Genomic DNA, 15,656 nt, shown 5'->3' with positions numbered 1-15,656 from the left:
TAACATTAACTTTCATGATTATGATAGTAATAGAGCTGACCTGCTACATATAATGAACACATACAACCTCACACCCATGGTAGACTTCCCCACAAGGATTACGAACTACTGTTTAAGTCTTATAGATAATATTTTCATTGATGAGAATAGAAACACCAATGCAACAGTAAAACAAGTTCTAAATGGTCTTTCAGACCATGATGGCCAATTGTTAACTATCAATTATATATGCCTACACAAGAAGGACAAAGTCTGTAAACGGTCATTTAGGGTAATTAATAATGAAAATCTCATGATCTTCAACATTTATCTTCAACTCATTGACTGGAGTCCAATTTATAGAGCACTGAAAGTCAATGAAAAATTTAACCTATTTATAAATGAATTTATGTGCTACTTTGAAGCTGTCTTCCCTCTAAGAACTGCAAAGAACAAGTATCAGAGCTATACCAGCAAAAAGTGGCTCACAAAAGGAATAAAAACATCATGTAGGACTAAAAGACTGCTTTATGTTTCTCTCAGAAATAGTAATGATCCTGAAATAAGAGCTAATTATAAAAGGTACTGCAAGATCTTAAATGAAGTTCTGATAAAGACAAAAAGTATGTTCATCAAATCAGAAATAGATAATTCTGGCAACAAAATAAAAACCATCTGGGGTATTAATAAAAGGGAAACTGGTAGTAACTCAAACAATGCAGAAAATATTGAAGTTAGACAAAATGGGAATATTGATAACGGTGAAAATGTTGCAAAAATTTTCAACAAGCATTTTTTGACTGTAGTGGACAAAATAGGGTGTAATGGTTCCATAAATGAGGCTCTGAATCTTTTACAAAGAAGTGGACTTAGTGCAACACCCCAGATTAGCATGCATCCTGTCACTGTTGAGGAAATTAAGAAGATAATAAGGACCATGAAAAACAAAAACTCAACTGGTATTGATGATATTTCCATCAAAGTGTTGAAACACACACACATTTTTATTTGTGAAGTCCTGTGCCACATCTTAATGAATCACTGAGACTAGGAATTGTCCCTGATAAGACTTAAATCTGCAGTGGTGAAACCATTGTACAAGAAGGGTGACAGAAATGAAGTAACCAATTATTGTCCTATTTCACTCTTAACTTGTTTCTCCAAGATTCTCGAGAAACTTGTACACAGACGGATTCTTGAACATCTTAGTAAATACAATATTCTCAATAAAAGTCAGTTTGGTTTCCAGAAAAACATCTCAACAGAAGATGCAATATATTCTTTCACCAATGCAATTCTTGAATCAGTCAATAATAAAATGTCTCCAACTGGAATTTTTTGTGACCTTTCTAAGGCGTTTGATTGGGTGAACCATGAGATTTTTCTGAGAAAGGCAGAATTTTATGGGTTAACTGGAGAAACAGGTATGTGGCTTGCCTCCTATTTAAAGGAACAGAATCAGAAAGTCATGGTAAACGACACTAATGGGGAACCAGTGTCCTCTTCTTGGGGCACAATAAACTGTGGAGTCCCACAGGGATCTATTCTGGGTCATCTACTTTTCCTTATTTTCATAAATGACCTTCCAATGTGTACAAGGGCTACGATAAAATTTACTTTGTTTGCCGATGATACGACAATTCTGGTAGACAATTCAACAAATACTAATCTTGAAATCACTGTAAATGAAATTTTTCAGGAGACCTTTAACTGGTTTACCTCTAATGGATTATCACAAAATTTTGAAAAAACTAAATTTATTCAATTCCATACAAGCCAATATATCAAAGGTGAGGTTAATGTTAAATACAATGATGGGAATTTAGCAAGAGTGGAGTCAACAAAGTTCCTGGGTCTACTTGTTAATAGCAATCTAAACTGGGCCTTACACATTCCTTACCCATATAAAAAACTAAGCTCAGAAATTTACGCTATTCATGCGATTGCTTCCTTCAGTGACGTAAATACTTTGAAAGTTGCCTATTTTGGTTATTTTCATACCCTGATGGCCTATGGAATTATATTCTGGGGAAACCAGCCAAAGGCAAACAAAATCCTCATAGCCCAGAAAAGAGTCATTAGGATTCTGTGTGGTGTCAATTACAGACATTCCTGCAGGAAACTCTTCCAAGAGCTGAGAATACTCACAACAGTATCTCAGTACATTTTCTCTCTCATGTGTTTCTTGTGTAAAAACCATTCCCTTTTTGAAATGAACAGCATGTATCATAACTATGACACTAGGGTAAAAAATGATCTACATCTTGAGCAAAAGAATCTAAGTATGGTGCAAAAAGGAGTACACTACTTTTGCATAAAAATATTTAATGGTCTCCCTCAGGCAATACAAATGTCAGTTACTGATCCATCTACTTTTAAAGATCAACTTAAACGATATCTTCTAAGTAAAACTATTTACTCACTGGACGAATTTATGTATGAGAATATGTGAATTGATTTTGATCTATTGTAAGTCTGTTCAATGTAATTTGTAACTTTTTACAAAAAACAATTCTTGTAAACATTGTTTCTATGTATTATATTATTCATTGTACAACCTATTATTATAAACAAATGTCTCAAATCTATGTAAATAACACGTTCTACACCCAAGCGATTTATCGCTAATGAGTCTACAGAACACGAATGAAATAAATAAAATAATAAAATAAATCCATCAGTGGGCAAAGAAGACCAGATTCAGCTTTACACAGATTAGTTATTGCAGTAGACCCTGAAGAACATGACCATTCTGTAGAGATGGTGTGTGCACCTACACATAATCTGTAGAGTGAAATACATCAGTTTAAAAAATAAATAAACCCATTTTGTGCAGTGGAAGAAAGGGGGAAAATAAGTGTGAGATTTCAAGGTCAAAAAATGTCCTCTCCAGGAACTGGCACCTTCACTGTCTCTACGGAGTGCAACACAGTGTTACATGTAGTCACATAACTAAGAATTCTGGGTTCTAGTTGACACAGATGCATAATAACGTGACAGACTTATGAGACAGGGACTGCCTTTGTTCTGCCCTAGACTTAACGAAAGTTAACTCTTCTGACCAATCTGAGGGTGGCTGTAGGTGGTTTCCAATTTGTTACGTACTGGCTCTGCGTTACAATTTACCTAACCAACTCAAAAAATGTATCTTGCAGAATACATTTTGTTCAGTTTGGTTATGCCAGCCAATATTAAAAGAAGTGGATTTCTGTTATAAAAATGTTATAGATGGCTTCGACATTGAATAAGCCTTTTTTTAAAGTTTAATCTATATCCATACCCAGCAAACAACTGTGAAGTACATGGCTGAGGGACTTCACATTGGACCATCACTTTTTCCCATTCCATTTGCATCAGGGGCATGTGAAGAGTGATTGTTTAAATGCCTCTTTGCACTCTGTAATTAGTCTCATGGTTCCTATTGGAGTGAGATGCAGGAGCTTGTAGCACATTCCTTGATTCACCATTTAAAACTGGTTCTTGAAACTTTCCTGTACCTTCACTTCAAGAAGTATTAGTTTGGCATGTTTGTTGATATCTAACAAGATGTTCTGCATAATTATGACTTTTTTCTGCTTCGTGTATTTAATTTTCAATTTTAACCTAACATTATTGGAATATAATTAATTTTTTCTGAATATTTTCTAGCTTTATGATATAATTCATTGGATCCTCTGGATTTAATCACATATGGCTGTCAATTTTGATTGTTGTATGATAAAGGTAGCATCTATATTCATATTAATAACATGTACCTTACATGTCCTATTGAAATAGGCTTACTGTCTAGATATCAAACTAATCTACCTTAAAATGCAATATGTGACTATGAGTCATTTGAGTTACACTATGTTTAATGTACCTCTTGCCAAATTTAATACTTGGGGCACAACACATACTTAAACTCACAGAGTCAGTTATATCACACCTGGCAATTTTACAGTTTTCCCTCTTTTGGAAAAATATTTGCAGACATCCTGGGTGGAGTATTGACATGTTACACCATTTTGTAGTTGAATATTAGTGAAGAAGTTAAGAGTACTGTAGCTGTCATTAGTGCCAGTGTCATTGGTGCAGAAATAGCTCAATCACTCTTATTTGTACAAATAAATCAAACATGGAATAATGAAAAAAAATAAAAAATAAACACAACCTTTATAAGTGGTTGGCAGTGCTCAGAAATAGACCTATATCAGACAGAAGCCTTCTGAGTTGTATGGATTGAGGACAGGACAGTACTTTCACAAAACTATGCCTGCACAGTACTGAATTATATGATGCATGCACTTTTCTCTGAGACCATATTGCCTTGCTTCTCAGTTGGTAGCAATTTGATAGTTTTAAGGAAACAGCTTCTTTTGTCATCTGTAATCAACTTTTTACTGAACAGCACTTTAGCACATAATAGCAGTCACAGTTCTGTTGTTCAACTTTTCTGTTTTTAATTTAAGCTGTCATATGTAAATTAATATTTATGGCATAGCAGCACATTTCATTATGCATATCTTTACTTTGTAAAGTCAATTCACCTTCAGTTTTTAACCTATTCCATTTGTATAGCAATTTATTAAAATAAAATGATTGAGATTCATCAGCAGACATTCAGTGACATGCACTGCTCTGTACTGCATGTGACAAAATAGAAAGATGAGGTAAATGATTATAATGTAGCAAAAACGCACTATCTGGAAAGTTACTTAGAGTGTCTCCTCAGTGTAGTCTTATCAAAGGTTATTTTAGTTAGCTGCTCAGTGTCTGCTTGTTTGATTATCACTTTACAAGCAGAGATGCAGGTTTTTCGAAGTCAGGCATTAAATTTTTAATGAAACACTGTGGAGGTTTTTTATCTCATTATTTATTTCTTCAATTAGAATAGCACAGCAAAGCTGACAAATAAAAGGTTACATTTTTTTTAGCTAAATATCTGCCTTAACAGACTTTGGCAGTCACCAAGCATTTCAAACACAGAACAGTACATCTAAAGTACTTCTAAAACACAGATTCATTAACACACATCAAAAAATCAGAAAAAAGATGACCAGCAATGAAAATCTCACAGCACATGATACTGATTTACATATAAAGAGAAAGTAATGTGTGGTCCCTGCTGTCCAATTGCCAGTGCTGCCAACATTATGTCCGGACACCACAAGTCCCCAACTCGTGGTACCTAGAGAAGAGTCTGATATCAGTGAGATCCTTGCCTTGTGGGGTGCTGGGATCATCCACCTGCTCTTCTAGATGGGGCGGGAAGTGGACATGTTCGTGCTCGTGCAGCTTCTGTCCCTACTCACCAGTTCACATGGACTGGGAAACTGTTTGCATCACCTACAGCCAATAGCAGGCAGCCCCTGGCTGGCAAGTGCTTCCTATATAACAACTATATAACAGCTGACAGTCTTGTGTGTGTTCTCTAAACAATTAACAATGGACTCATTGGATATGGAGCAAAAGTGTGATTGAGGAAGGATGGGAAGAAAAAGTGCTCCTTTTCTTTTAAAAAGAAAAAATTCTGGAATTTGACTTAAGCGAATTAGGAAAATCACAGAAAACTTAAATCTGAATGAAGGGATGATAATTTAAACTGCTGTCCTATCAAGCGTAAGTCCAGCATTTTACTGCTGCACTACCTTGTTCCTTAGTGGAACTAAATGAGAGACATATTATTAACTCATTCTACAATTCATTGTGAGACAATAATTATGATCCATGAATAGGCCGATAATCGTACTAAACTCAACTGCTCCATTCACAGTTCATCTCTCTGGGATGGAGCTCCCTTCTTTCATTTCCAATACCTTCCATTACAATCAGCCAAGCAAAAAAAATGGTTCAAATGGCTCTGAGCACTATGGGACTTAACATCTGAGGTCATCAGTCCCCTAGAACTTAGAACTACTTAAACCTAACTAACCTAAGGACATCACACACATCCATGCCCGAGGCAGGATTCGAACCTGAGACCCTAGCAGTCGCGCGGTTCCGGACTCAAGCGCCTAGAAACGCTCGACCACTGTGGCTGGCGTCCAAGCTAAAGAGTGAACACTATATAGTATGCTGTTTACAACTTTATTAATAATATCTATGTTCATTGAAGGCTATTCTGGAGACAAAAGCTGTTTTGTAGCAGCTTATATGCCTTCTTTCATAAACAAATCTGCCACAAGAAACTGCAGGGAACAAAAGGAAAAGGAGGAAATATAACAGTGGAGTGGGAGACAATAATCAACATTTTACAATAGAATATTAAAATTTTTACACTCACTTGGATGTAATCCAGTTTCTCTCATGTTTAATAAAAAATTCTAAATAATAGATGATGATTTCATTATTAGAGAGAACTGATGACAGCAAATTTTAAAGTTTTTCCTTTTCCTCATAATATAACATTTATTGCCACAATAACTTGATAAAATAAAAAAGGGGTACCATAGATAGTTGAAGAATAGCATGATTGCAAACACTATAGTTACTGCACCACAAACTTCAAAATGTGCCTAGTACATTCATGTTATCATCAGGACACAATTCTAGTAATGCTATCATTTTCGTAGTGGATAAAACATCTTCCTAACTGTAAGCTGGATATTTTTAATTGTGATTGCAGACACAAGTTTCTGTGTACATACTGCAGATAGTTAGAATAACGTTGTTGCCAAATTATGTGTTGCAGCAAAACACACGGAAAGACTGTAATCTACTTCAAAAATAGCCACTTCATTCCCAGCCATCGGAGTGAACTCTATGGATTTACAACTTTCATGGGTAAGACTACATCTTTTGTGAGACTGCATCTTTCATCCCAGAATGCAATTTCTTGTTTTAATCTTAAGACTACACTTTCATGGAATCTTATATTCAAAATATTATTTTACTTCAAGTTTGTATGTCCTGATAGAGAATAATTTATGTTAAGTAGTTACAAGGCACATTTAAAAAGAAACAGTTGATTGATTATTAAAAGTGAATATAAATGAACCTCAGATGGTCCATCCATATTTCATATGGTCTACAACATTTTTATCTTACCTTGTGCAATAATCAGCTTTGAACAATGTGAAAGAAAAACAAAAGTCTCTCCAGTTTGAAAGCCTGCTTAATACTTGCATGAAATTCTTGCTGAACACTTGAGAATGGAAGAAAGGTCAAAACTGATCTTACTGACAAATGCATAATGCTACAATGTAAGTATTAGTATCAGAAGTGATACTGTACATAAAATAATAAGACTACTATGTTATAACCTAAAGGAAGATGGTTATGAATAATTATAATGAGAGGAATATCATCACAGAATGTAATGGAGACGTTTTAGAATAAGTGACTTAGTTCTCTCTTCACAAACTTCAAAGGCAATGAATCAAAACAGGCAAGACAAGTTATTGTAAACTACATGGTCTATTTTACCAGTTCTCTTGGTGTAGCCAGCTCTTCAGCTGAAACTTCACTGCAGTCCTGTAAACATGAAGCATTGGAGCATACTCTCAGTTCTGTTGCCGTGCATGAGAAGCGTTTTGTTATTCAAATTTTGCATGATATAGGCCAGAAAGCAGCTGAAATTAGCCAGGGTAAGTCTAGTATATGGACATGACTGTATGAGCAAGAATGTGGTGTGATACTGGAGTAAGAAATTCAGAGGAGGTTAAACAGACATACCTGATGAAGGTCATCAAGGATGGATATCAGTATTGATTGAACACCTCTTACCACAAGTGAGTCATGCTATAAGAGACAAGCATTGGCTTACAGTTTCTGAAATCACAATTTCCTTTGAAATTCTCAGGTCAGCATACCAAAGTCTGCACTCTTTATTGGGCATTGGTAATTTGGATTGGAACTGGTTTCAGCATCTACAGCAATGTTGCAACAACCGTTGAATTCCATAATATGTGAATGATGAGTACCCAAAATCTTGACACAACCATGACTCTCAGTGAATCGATTCAGTATTAACATTTATGTTATATTACAAGGAGGAAGATGAGAATAACTGGATCAAAATTGTGACAGATAATGAAAACAACAGTCTTCTATTTCTTCAAGAACTAACCAGCATTTTCATCAATGGCTGCCTACTCACACTTCCCATGCAAGCAACAGACAGTTCAAGCAAACAAAATGTTAATGGCTACAGTATTTTGGGGCAAGAAATGTATTTTATGTTATGTCCTAGCCAGTAATGCCACCTGAGCCCGCTGCCAAAAGGTTGGCAGCATCAAAGTTCGGACGCCGTCCGCATAAGCAGCGCCAGCGAGAGAGGAAATCGCCGCAAGTCTGCGCGCGCCGCCGCTGGCTTCTGGCTTCTTAAGCGCTGGAGTCGCGAGCGCTAGGAGAGTTCTGTATTAGCCGCTCAGTTGTATACTCGCCACCAAATTGTGTACTTGCTAGTCAGTTGTGTGTTCATCGCAGCAGAGTTGTTGTTTGTCGTCAGCCGACGCTGACCTAGCCGCTCCGACTTGAACTAGACAGATTTCTGTAGACACCGAGTTCACTACTGTGTTTCTGTATCTTCATCAATAAAGATAAGTACCGACTTTTATTTAATCAGAGTGTTTGGCTTTTCATCTTTCTGTTTACTGTTCCAGCGGACCGGTCGGCCCGCTATTAAAAGTGTGGCGGTGACTTCGTAAGCCATTTCTACAGCCAAGTGTTTGTCGCTACGAACACCGCCACAAAATTTTACATGCTGACATAGTGCTGCTAGGGACAATAGTGACCGGTGTGATTGCATATTGAGAATCACTGAGATACATTCAAAACACAAAGACACATGTTTTGGGCAGGTGTCATTTCTGTTGCACAATAATGCCCAACTGCTTGCTGCTACATCAACTCAACCATTTCCTTAAGGATTCACAGGGGTCTACAAGTAATTTATTATTTTACTTGTCAGTTATTATTTATTCTTTTCATTTGAGCAGTATCATGATCAGAAAGTCACTTTGTCCTAGAGTCTAAACTGAAACACCATTTTCTCACTACTGGCATCACTATTGTGTAGCTTGGTGCTTAAGTGGATGTAAAAAGGTACAAGACTTGTTAAATCTACATCTACATTTATATGACTATTCTGCTTCCAGAGAAAAGCCTACAAACATAAAGGCCTGAGTCTCAAACCCCAATTAGTCTAAGGATTGTTTTGTCAGTTATTGCTTCTTTCACTTTTGATAACACTTTGTTAGTATAGAAAGCAATGTTACCCTATGGTTCAGAGCTCACATAAAATGATAGGTCCCCTTGCAGCTGGGTGAGTAGGGAAGATGGCAAGAGAAAACATACCACCATGAATATGGCATACTCTGTTAAGCACTTGGATGTTCAAACCAACCATCAAGTTGCTGACAGTGTTACTTATCAACATTAGTCTTGCATCATAAAATCCCAACAACTTGAAGAGTAACCATGAACTTCTTAAAAAATTGAAACTAACTGATTTAATTGAGTACCTCAGCTTCTGCATTGTCCTATGGACTTTCTGACAGATGATACCTACCCATTTTATTTACTGAAGCCATCATATAACAGTAAAGATGATGATGTAGTAATTTTATTTCAGAACAAATTATTGTGTCTGTACTATTCTGTAACCTTTCCCCCAAATAATCTAAAAGAAATGTACTTGTAACCACATATGATGATTTGCAATTAAGGTCTGTTATCAGCTAGTGTGTGGTCTTTATGCCTTATGCAGCATTTTTAATAATCCAATGTATCAGCTATATAACAAGATGCTGAATGCATGTTTTTTATTAAAATCATTAAACTTTTGTAAACCTGAGACATTTCCTCGATGTTCCATAAATGCTTGGAGAGGTCCTAGTAGCCATTCCATCTAGCTCTTACAAAAAAAAAAAAAAAAAAAAAAGAATATCAAATTAGTCACTTAATATTAAATCACAGATTCATACAGGAAAATAAAATACAAATCCAACACCTACAATCACAGCCGATTGAGTACATATTTATTAATAAGTTAGGAAAATTGATATGCATAGTTCCACTATATTATAAATTTTTCTCAGTATTCTAGACACATTAAGAAAACCCCAAGATGGCATGAATTGTTAAAATAAAGGTGCTATTTATTTCGATTTGGTTTTGCAACCATGCTGCCATGGAGCAATAACTTTTATTAACAGTCACATCTGAGCGGAATCACTTCAGAATGGCCCACCTAAGAGCCAGGGGGTCACCCCCAGGCAACTACCAAAAAAGCTACAGGAGAGGTCAGTGCAACCTCTCCAGTATAGCAGGCTACAGGGACTACTTTTTTACTGGTGGACACACTCCACTGAGGTGATAAAACCAATGAGGACATCCTCTCCAGACAAACTCTGATTCAGGTTCTCATTGGTGCAACTTGGTTTTTAGCTCACTCATGAGAATTATTGCATAAGTTGCAGTTCTTATCTTAGCATTTAATGGCCTCCATTATCAGTCATGTTTAGAGCCATACTGGTAAGAATCTGGTTGTGCCACGGGAGGATGTACATGGCCACCACAAATGTCAAAATTACGAGTGTGTCCAGTCTGCTCTGTGATGCGACAGCACAGCACAGCCCGGTGCTACTTGGATAAGAGCTGCCACATATGATTTGATTTCATTTGATTTCCTTTGCTTTCAAATCTCATTTTTCTCATGATCAACAATACCTCCCAACTTTGTCTCAAGGCAGTTCCCCACATTGTTAGTATTTAGGACTCCTCAGGGACTGGATGAACATTTTATTCTTCTTTGATATATTTCTCTTACAAATTCTTACCCATGTGAACTGGTGATATTACATAAAATACGGTATTGTGGACTGGTATCATCCCATTCTGTAAATATTACCTTGGATTCTATTGCATTTAATGCTTCAGAACACGTAAATTCAAGTGACTTTCTCCTTTTCTGTTACTTGTTTGTGGTCTTCCCTCCCAGCTCTTATTCCACAATATTATCTGGCTGAAAACATCTGCTACACTGTGGCTGTTACATGTTTGATCTCCAATGCTGCCACAGTCATGGAGACAGAAGATCTTCAGGCAAGCTATCAATTACCTAAAAACAGGGGAAGAAGCTAGGACACCAGGTCCAATAATCACAATTTAATTGAGTTATCTTGGTGAGACTCATTATTCTTCATTAAATACTTATTTGTATATGTAATATAACAACAAATGTTCAACAGCTACAAACATGATCCTAGAACATAAGGGCTACAAACTCACTGTTACTGTGACAGCAATTTATAACCTTGTAGTGACCCCAGTCAGAGAGAGTTACACTTTTATTCCATACAGACTGATATCCATCATCAATGTCAATATGAGATCTGATCCTCTCCCCCTGGCATGAATACATTCTTGCATTCTTAGCAGCATGGAAGCAAAAAGCCCACAAACTTCACCTTGCAAAATTCCTTGCCTGAAGTACTTCCTGCATCAGTTGATGAGGACTGCTAGCAGCGGCTGGTCTTCCCATTGCATCCCAAGAGTGCTATACGGTTGGCAAACAGACTGGCCGAGCCAGTCAAGGATCCATATTGTATTTTCTCCCATCTGGTTTTTGGTGTGACTGTCCCAGAATTTAAACTACTGTCCAGGTTCCTGGATAACAGGACTCCGGACACACTTTTATCCTGCCTTGTGCTGAATTTGTGAATCATGTGAACACAGAGAAAGAATGATGCATGACATCCCTGCTACAATCACTATATATTATTCAAAATACATATTTCCATGTTAAATTAGGGATTATTGGGTAGTTAAGTTTTCAGTGAATTTCACGTCCAGGTTCAACATTTTAGAATTACTCATAGAAAAAACTGGCATTTGGAAAAGATGTTTCATCCATCTTCTAATGATGAACACAGTTCATCAAGTTCATCAGTTCCGAGGAACAAAGCTAAATGATATAGGGCTTTCGAAAAGACTGGTTAGAAAACAGAGATTTTCTCACAAGGCTGATAAAAGAAAAGATGTCACACTAAAGAGTGTGATTTGCTCTGCCATGCTTTCTATAAAATTCAAAGTAAGAAAAGCTGTGGTGGATCATCAGCAGGTGCAGAAACATATTCTGGCACAGCAGAAATGTCATAAAAATAAAACAATTACACCTTTATTTGTGAAGAAACAAACTGAAGAAGATGCCATGATTATGCTAATGTTGCAAATGTTATCACAGTGTAAAACATGGCCTTAGCTACAGTCATAGATTGCCAAATGAAATCAGATCATCCCTTGTTACCAGACATTAGTATTGCATCTAAAATTTTGTATGGAAGAATTAAGGCAATGGCCTATGCAGCCATTATGTAGTCATGGACAAGCTTCATAAAGCTTTCTATTTTCTTGCATCATCAGATGCTTCAAACTGAGGAAATATAAAAACTTATGCAATTCAATACTTTGCTGTTAACAATGGCATATGCCACATGTCACGTTCACCTGCTTTATTTCTTTGTTAATAGTCCTCGTTGTCGACATACTGCATTGTTATAATGGCTGAAAAATAGGGAATGGAAGTTCAACACTGACTACTATAAATGATGTAGCCGACAGATCACAATTCTGTTTCACAGTTCTTTACTTTCTCTGTTCACAACCCGCCAAATATTACACAATTATATTGCTAGTTCACTACTGGTAAATGTTGATAAGTCTCATTAATAGGTTGCAGGCAACATCAGCATACAGCTACAATAGTTTGCTGTTGAACATCTATGAACAGTAAAAACCTAGCCACACAGTTCACAGTTCTTCCAGAATAATATGCTACGTGCGACACTATTTTTCAAATAAATTAAACAGACATTGTCATTCACTGTTCTAACACACAGCCTATTTTTGTTACACTTATTCCACAGTTAAGTTGATGCATTGTTGTTAATCTAACCAATACATGTTTCATGTATGAAAATCGGATATGGACTGACTGTCTCAGGACCAAAAATCGGTCCTTTATATATCCTCACAATAATAGCCACTGAAACTATTCATTGTTTGATGTTTAAGTTACAGAAATTACAGTTAAAACATAACTCATTCAATTAACTGAATATATCATGAAACTCCTTCCTTTTCAGTTCCTTCTACCACAAAGGTTAGGCTGAATTAATTGTTTAAATAATGAAATTAACAGATATAGTTATACAAACAATACTTTTGACAAACCTGGTAATTATTGTGGAATTAATTACAGGCTGGCTTTGCTAATATGCTTTCGAATAGAGCCAAATAAATACTTTAAGAATCCTAGTAACTCTTCTTCCAAATGTTTATAATTAGTACAGAATTTATATTTCTTTATAAGTCAACAATAGAATCTAAGTCACTAAACAATTACTAATTTCACGCTTTAATGATCTGTAGCAAAAGATATTAACTAGGAATGGCCAAAATTAATTACATACCCAAAACTAAGCACAAAATTAGACCTGGTGCTATATTCCCTGAGACTGAGGGCCAACCTTTCTCTTTTATGGAAATGAAGATTATACTCATGCATGTTAATGGTACTTAGGCAAAAATGGAAATAAAATGAATTTAAGGAGGCATATGGCAAAACAAGAGAGGAAGTGAAAAGATCCCAGCTTGCTTCGCCACATTACCTCCTCATTGGATTGATCAGATAGACATTGCAAATAGCTAACTGGGCAATTCAGTGGCCACAAGTGACCCCAGAAAGTAGGTTTATCATTCTACACATGAAAGAATATTACAGAAGAAATCATCTTATCAAAAACTATAGTACATATGTTTTCAAATTTCTACTTATATGAAATGGCCATACAAAATACAAAATATTTGTATATAATGTATATATATAAAAAAAACAAAGATTCTGTGACTTACCAAACAAGAAAGCACTGGTAGATAGACACAATAAAAAACATACAAACACACACACAAATTTAAAGCTTTTGCAACCCAAGGTTGCTTCATCAGGAAAGATGGAAGGGGAGGGAAAGACGAAAGGATGTGGGTTTTAAGGGAGAGGGTAAGGAGTCATTCCAATCCCGGGAGTGGAAAGACTTACCTTAGGGGGAAAAAAGGACAGGTATACACTCGCGCACACACACACATATCCATCCGCACATCCGCAGACACAGGCAGATATATGTAAAGGCAAAGAGGTTGGGCAGAGATGTCAGTCGACGCGGAAGTACAGAGGCAAAGATGTTGTTGAATGACAAGTGATGTGCAAGGGGCGACAACTTGAAATTAGCAGAGGTTGAGGCCTGTTGTGTAATGGGAAGAGAGAATATATTGAAGGGCAAGTTCCCCTCTCTGGAGTTCTGATAGGTTGGTGTCAGTGGGAAGTATCCAGATAACCCGGACGGTGTAACACTGTGCCAAGATGTGCTGGCCGTGCACCAAGGCATGTTTAGCCACAGGGTGATCCTCATTACCAACAAACACTGTCTGCCTGTGTCCGTTCATGCAAATGGACAGTTTGTTGCTGGTCATTCCCAAATAGAATGCTTCACAGTGTAGGCATGTCAGTTGGTAAATCACGTGGGTGCTTTCACACGTGGCTCTGCCTTTGATCGGTACACCTTCCGGGTTACAGGACTGGAGTAGGTGGTGGTGGGAGGGTGCATGGGACATATAGTGTGTTGTACATTGGCAAAAAATATCCACAAATAATATTTTTAATAAGAATAGGCACCTTCATCATAAGTGATGTCCCTTTTGGATAAACAAAGATTAAATTCTAAGATGCATATCACTTTCTAAAAGTCCTGTCTTGCTTCAAAGAATAAATGATCATGGGTTGCAAAAAGTTAAATTGCACTGCAACTTGTAGTTCATTTTCAGACAGAAAATTCCACTTTTTCAATGTTTAGTATTTTGCACAAGCACTTTCACTCTTTTAATGAGCTTTACAACATTTTCTCATGAAGATGTCCACACCTTCAACAGGTGCTAGTGGTGGTTAGTAAGAAAACGCACTGCTATCAGTTCCCTTGGAGGTGGTTCTCCTCCGCCACAGTACATGAAAAAATTAGACAAAATACTATACTTTAGTACACTCACTTTTACTTCTAACTAAGTATAAGGAAAAAATGTTTCACACTAATGGCAAATAATAGTCATTACTACATAAATAAAGACATTACACAGTTTTCATAACATCACAATAATTAGCACAAAAATTGACTATAATACTAAAGGTGGGATCTAGTAAAAATTTAAAATCAAGTGCACATTACACTACAAAACATTATTCTAGGTCATAACTCTGTCTCAAACTGGTTGAACTTGAAAGATTTGGGTTTCTTTTCCATTTGCAAAATCACTAAAATGCCAAGTCCTGGTTAGAAATTCACACCATTTGTGGACTCATATCACTTTTATGTCCAAAATATGTACCTTACCTCTAGCTAAAACGCAAGGTGTGCAGTAGCATAGATTTACTAAACATTACATTATGAAAAAAGAATAGAGTCACCATCACATAACTGAATTACTATTCAAATCAAAATTATGGGGATGGAAGTTGTACCACATCATTGCCATACTTTTCCACTCAACTCTTGAGTACTACTCTCATTCAACCAGAAAATTAAATCCTCACAAAATCACAAAATGTTACCAAATAGTTGACTTGTCAGAATATTCACATCACTATAGCACCACAGTTATCAGTTAATCAGCAAAATTACTTTTCTTAGTTCCAGTATTACCAC

At 36.4% G+C, this 15,656-nt stretch overlaps 1 protein-coding gene across 1 annotated transcript in view; it reads left to right on the top strand.

Annotated features, from left to right (window-relative positions):
- LOC124798546 (pickpocket protein 28-like) overlaps positions 1-15,656 on the top strand; it is a 276,442-nt gene that overhangs the window by 242,650 nt on the left and 18,136 nt on the right. The window contains exon 10 of the mRNA XM_047261997.1: positions 6,653-6,744. Within this exon, the coding sequence (XP_047117953.1) occupies positions 6,653-6,744 (92 nt within the window). The remainder of the gene's footprint in view (positions 1-6,652; positions 6,745-15,656) is intronic.

The sequence above is a fragment of the Schistocerca piceifrons genome, chromosome 5 (genome assembly GCF_021461385.2).
Source record: "Schistocerca piceifrons isolate TAMUIC-IGC-003096 chromosome 5, iqSchPice1.1, whole genome shotgun sequence".
In the NCBI taxonomy this organism is placed as follows: Eukaryota; Metazoa; Arthropoda; class Insecta; order Orthoptera; family Acrididae; genus Schistocerca; species Schistocerca piceifrons.
The sequence above is the reverse complement of the archived record's forward strand: the minus strand, read 5'-3'. Positions and strand labels throughout refer to the sequence as shown.